Consider the following 5482-nt stretch of genomic DNA (forward strand, 5'->3'; position numbering starts at 1 on the left):
AATTATATATATATAATAAAAATGTTTAATAACAAAAAGATATTAATAAAAAAATTATTCTATAATATATAAATATTAAATAAGATAAATTTAGATTGTTTAATCCATTGTTTTTTGTTATAGACATTGTAAGAACTTTATCATTTCGGCTCCGTTATGTTACCAATAGCATATCTGCCAACTTCTGCCAACTCTTATTTATAATTGTGTTTCATGAAAGTGTGTTCGTGGATGTGTCTAATAAAAATATATTTTTTATAACTGTGTTTAATAGAAATGTCTTTATAGATATATTTTCTGGATGTGTCTCTTTATATATGTATTTAAAATATATTAATTATTAGACACATCTATGAACACACTTCCATAAAACACAAATATAAATAAGAATTGGCAGAAGTTGGCAGATGATATGTTGGTACCCTATACTTTTCTTTATCATTTTAATTATCATATGACTTCACTTTTGGCAGGGAATTATGGGTATGGAAAATACAACCGCGAAAAACTTCCTTCCTTTGATCGCCGGCAATTCTTGACTTTATTTAACTTTCATGAAAATGGGTATCTTATGGATGATACTTGCACTATTATTGCTGAGGCTTCAGTCAAGAAGCATGGTACTGATCACAGTCACTTGATTATGAAGGGTATCATGTCTTCTTTTGAGTTAGTGGATTTCAGGGATCTATGCAAAGTAGAGAAAAGATTTGTTCAACTATTGGAGGAAGCGTGTTCATATCACCCTATTCTTATTGAAAATCAGAAGAAGAGGAATAGAACTAAGAAGTTTATTGAATGGTCGTTCACTGCTTTGGGAAGAGTTTTGCATTTTCTTGACACCACGAGTGTGGAGAATATGAATGATGATGCATGTAATGAGCTTCAGAATCTATGGGAGGAACTTAAGACTTTTGGATTTGATGATTTGACTTGGTTGGAGCTTCATGTTCTAGATGCATTGTCTATGAGAACCCATATGGAGGTTGATCTTCATGCAGCTAAAATGGAGGAATCGGTAAAGACATAATTTCATGATGATATTTTTTCTTTACGTCAAATTTAACGTTAGAAATCGTTAAATAATAATTTAGTCAAACATATCAAATTATTTAACGAATGAGTTTTCATGATGCTCAGAGAATGGCAGCAAATGGAGGAATAATAGAGAGCGTTGTCAAAGGCCTTATAACGTGCTTCCAACCGGAAGGCAAGCAATAAATACGTCACTAGTTTTCTGATTTTTCGTTTTTAAAATGGTGAAAACTCAACGAGCAATTAATTTCACATGAAGTTGATATTTGAGAGTCGTTAGATGATTTGATTAATTTGACTAAATTTTTATCTAACAGATATTAATTTCACCTGAAGTCGACTTCACCGACTTCAGCCTAAGTTTTTACCTAAAATATTGCTGCTTTTGTTGTTGGATGATAAGGCAATGTAAGCAAGCTTCATTTTCACAAATGTTAAATTGAGATGAAGAAAGTGAAAATTTCTTAAAACTTTTATGTAATATTTTAAAATTATGTTGTTAATTACTAAATTAATTACGTGTTATCTGTATAGAATACATATTGAAATACAAAATATACATTAAAAATAAATTAAACTGTATCCTTGCTAGCACTCCTCATGCACTTTGAACCACAGAAATTAAGATTGATGAAGAAGGAACGGTTGAAACAAAAAATTGCATTGGTGAGAAAGTGACGTACACATGGACCATTAAAAATTTCTCTAAATGGAATGGATGCAAGGATCTGAAGCTTTCCTCCAATGAATTCTCAGTTGGCCTTTACTCAGGGTATACTTGCAATTGAATCAACTCTTTTATATCATGCAATAATATACTAACTTTGATGTGTGGTTTTAACCCATGTTTTCTTTGGATTCCGTTTTAGGCGAATTGTTATGCAGCGAGAAAGGTGGTATCAAAAAGAATGCTTGACCATTCAAATGTGTCGTGGGAAATATCCTTGTTACTTCTTGATACTTTCATCTACAATTTATGTACTTAATCAATTTGACAACATGAACAAAACACGTGGTACGTACTTATTTTCCATACTATGGATTTGGAAGCTTTTATCATTATAAACGTTACATATATAAAATTATATATATTAAATTAAATAAAATAATTGTGTGTTTTATCTTCTTAGTATTATATATTTTTTTATGCAGTGTCGTTTGGCTTAATTATTAATAACTAAATTCATCATGAGAGGTTATATTGATTATTTAAAAATAGACTTAATTATTTTGTCATATGTTATATCTAAAGTTGTTAAACGAGTGAATAGGTAAGGCTCGAGTCAACTCAGTATGAGTCATGAGCAAAAATATAAATAAAAAAAGAAAAGTCTAAGAGGCCAGCAATTTTATTAAATTTTGGTCAGCATGTAATCAACAGAGAAAGATGAGTCATTGGATGAAATCTTACACAAATCTCATACTATTAAATAATCATTGATGGCTATTTGATGGCTACCAATCACAAAAATTATTGATCCCCTTGCATTGCTAAAAAAAACGGATTGATCTGTATTTTAAATGTAAAATGTCTATCCAACTCAACTCATTTGAATTAACGAGTTAAACATATTAATTCCCTTGACTTTCTTTTTATAATTTTAACAAGTCCTAACTTTAGTGGTTTGATTCATCTATTTTTTCGAACGATTTGAAGCGACTCGCGAATCGCAATTCATTTTGATGGCTCCTCTAATCATATATATAATGAAGATTCTAATTCACTTTTGAATTTTCTGGAAATTAATTTAAAACGTCTAATTTTTTAAAGACTAAATTGATCCTAAAGATATATTTTGTTCCTTTTCTTCCCTAATTATTGCTTATGAGTTCAATTTACAAAATTATCATATATATATATTAACAACAATTGTATGTTTTTATGAATTTAATTATCATGGAACTTCAATAATTTTGTATATGATTTTGCCAGGGAGTTCAATTCTGAAGTACAAATTCGAAATAGGATTAGATGAATTTTGTGACCCTAGCAAAGGGTATGTTGTGAATGATACTTGCATTGTTGTTGCCGAGGTTTTTTATAACCTGTCCAGTAATTATCCCACTTTGCCTAAGCTGAGGATCAAGTATTATTCATTTGACATTTATCGTTCAATAACGGATTTCAAGAATTTATGCAAAACAGAAAAATTTTCTGTTCCACAATTGGAGGAGCTATTTAAGCAACTATTTGTAACATGGCGTGATGGTATCAAACATCTTGAGAAGAGTAAGAGAAGTCAAAAGTATATTGAATGGTCGATGGATGCTTTGTATAGAGTTTCGCATTTTCTTAAGAGTCACAGTGTGAAGGATATGAATGATGATGCATGTAAGGAGCTTCAGATTTTATTGGAGGAACTTAAGACTTTTGGATTTGACGAGTTTAGTTGGATGAACTTTGATCTATCGGCGGAGCTTGAAACAAAATTTTGGAGGGGTTACAAATTTATTATAACAGTTGAAGGTCTAACTCATTTTTCGATGAAATTCTTTGAATTTTGGAATGTTATATCTCATTTTTTTTCGTGATTTATTAAAGTGCAAGAACTATTTATAAGTGTTGATATTGTAGGAGTTATATGTTCTCTTTTTTTAATATTAGTCTTCCTCTAAAAAAATACATCAATTCTTTAATTTTTCATCGTGTTAAGAGGATCAATGAGAGTCTAGTGATGCATTTTTTAAGAGGATCAATGAGAGTCTAATGGTGCATTTTTTAAGTATTCCTTATGTTTTTTAAATATTTATAAAGTATTTAATTTTGGATTTAATATTAAAGACAATGTGTGTTAGATTTTTCAACAAAATTATGTATTATTTAAGATTTAGCATGAATATTTATATGACAATTTATATGGTATCACATTGGTCTTTTTTGTTAACAGAAACAAAATTATTTAATAATTGAATATTTTTATTGATGTTTTAAATCTTTTACGAAGTTTTTTGTCTTTTTTATTTTTTAAGATTGCGCTTATAGGTCTCAATCTTTTGCATTTTTTTTTACCAATTTATTCTTAAACCTTTTAATTAAAAATAAACCTTTTGATAAAAATGCTTAATGGGATACAGTTATAAATCTCATAAAATCTTCTTAGAGAATTTTAACACAATAACTCTAAGGAATTGATGGAATTATCACCTTGACTAATCTTTGATTAAGATGTTAACAAAACTATTCAAAATAACAATAATCTACTAATCTTTAGGATTAGAAATTTAGAATTCAGTTAGATTAAAAGAAGATAATTTAAAAATAAATTATACTTTTTTAAGACTTAGATAATTTTATTAACCTAAATCTATCTTTTATATATACAAACTTTATTTTATTTTATTTTTCTCGTAAATATATTTATCAACCATTTTAACTATTGTGGGTAAAAACGTACTTTTCTCAATTTTTGACAAACTTTTTCATTTTTTCCTACAATTTCATTTAGTGGGTGGCATAACTCATAAGAAGGAAAAAAACATCATATAGCAGATTAGCAGCACAAAACTCCTTTTTTATTCCTATTGGGCTCAAGCTTTTAGGCCCAGTCTTATTCTTCCTTGAACTTGGAAAGTGAAAACTGATAACCACATTCTACATGACCAAAAAGTATATATAAAAAAAAACCACATTCTAAGAATCCATATTTCTTATACCAAAGGTCAGCAATATTTGCCAAAATAATCATAATCTTTTCAACCAAGTTGGATTGATCTAATGGTTAGTTTATTAGTTCATTTAAGAAAAGATCGGAGTTTGAATTTTACTTTATGCATGCAACAACTCATTGATCAACGACAAACTCTTATTGTAGCAAATTAGTCCTTAGTATACCAGGTTGAGAGATATCGACATATTGTAAGAAACAAAAAAAAATAATGATCTTTTCTATTATTTTTAGCAATTATTTATTTTACTTTAATGGTAATAAAAATAATCACTTTACGAACCACTACTACGCTAATAAAATTCAGCATTAGTCGCTTTTATTATTTTACTGTATTTTCATGTCGTGGGGACAAAGGAAACAATTGACTCTTTTGCTACGCATTTTAATTTAATTGTTTTTATCATTTAATTATATACATGATATATGAATATGATGCCGAATTATTGCTGATATATCTCTTTCTTGGAGAGCACACCATTTTCGTATATGATATTTCTTCTTCTTCTTCTCGTGTGTGGACCTTTGCATTAAAAATTAAAATATGGATGAAATTTAAAAAAAAAAAATACAAGCTGTGCAGGTTGACCTAACCAACTTGTGGGGTAAGTTTGAAACTTCTAAGTGTATAATATTTAATAGCCAATTATATTAACTAGTATTTAGTTGAATATTCAGTTTTTAATAACATGTATGTGGAGGAAAAGATTTTGTGACCAAATGTATGTTTCTCTTTTGAAAAAAAAAAAAGTAAAATAGAATTATTATTTTTTTGGGTTGAA

General features: G+C 28.4%; 1 protein-coding gene across 1 annotated transcript; it reads left to right on the plus strand.

The window, feature by feature from the left end:
• The first annotated feature begins 454 nt into the window (after positions 1–454).
• Positions 455–1221, plus strand: LOC127745008 (uncharacterized). Its single transcript, XM_052257969.1, has 2 exons — positions 455–1018; positions 1141–1221. The coding sequence occupies exons 1-2, from the start codon at positions 455–457 to the stop codon at positions 1219–1221; spliced, it is 645 nt and encodes a 214-aa protein (XP_052113929.1).
• Positions 1222–5482: the final 4261 nt, after the last annotated feature.

The sequence above is a fragment of the Arachis duranensis genome, chromosome 2 (genome assembly GCF_000817695.3).
Source record: "Arachis duranensis cultivar V14167 chromosome 2, aradu.V14167.gnm2.J7QH, whole genome shotgun sequence".
NCBI classification, from domain to species: Eukaryota; Viridiplantae; Streptophyta; class Magnoliopsida; order Fabales; family Fabaceae; genus Arachis; species Arachis duranensis.

Bases quoted from the DNA above. Each gene is read 5' to 3' on its own strand.
- LOC127745008 (XM_052257969.1), top strand. From the start codon at position 455: ATGACTTCACTTTTGGCAGGGAATTATGGGTATGGAAAATACAACCGC. The intron at 1,019-1,140 runs GTAAAGACATAA...CATGATGCTCAG, and splicing joins CAGCTAAAATGGAGGAATCG to AGAATGGCAGCAAATGGAGG.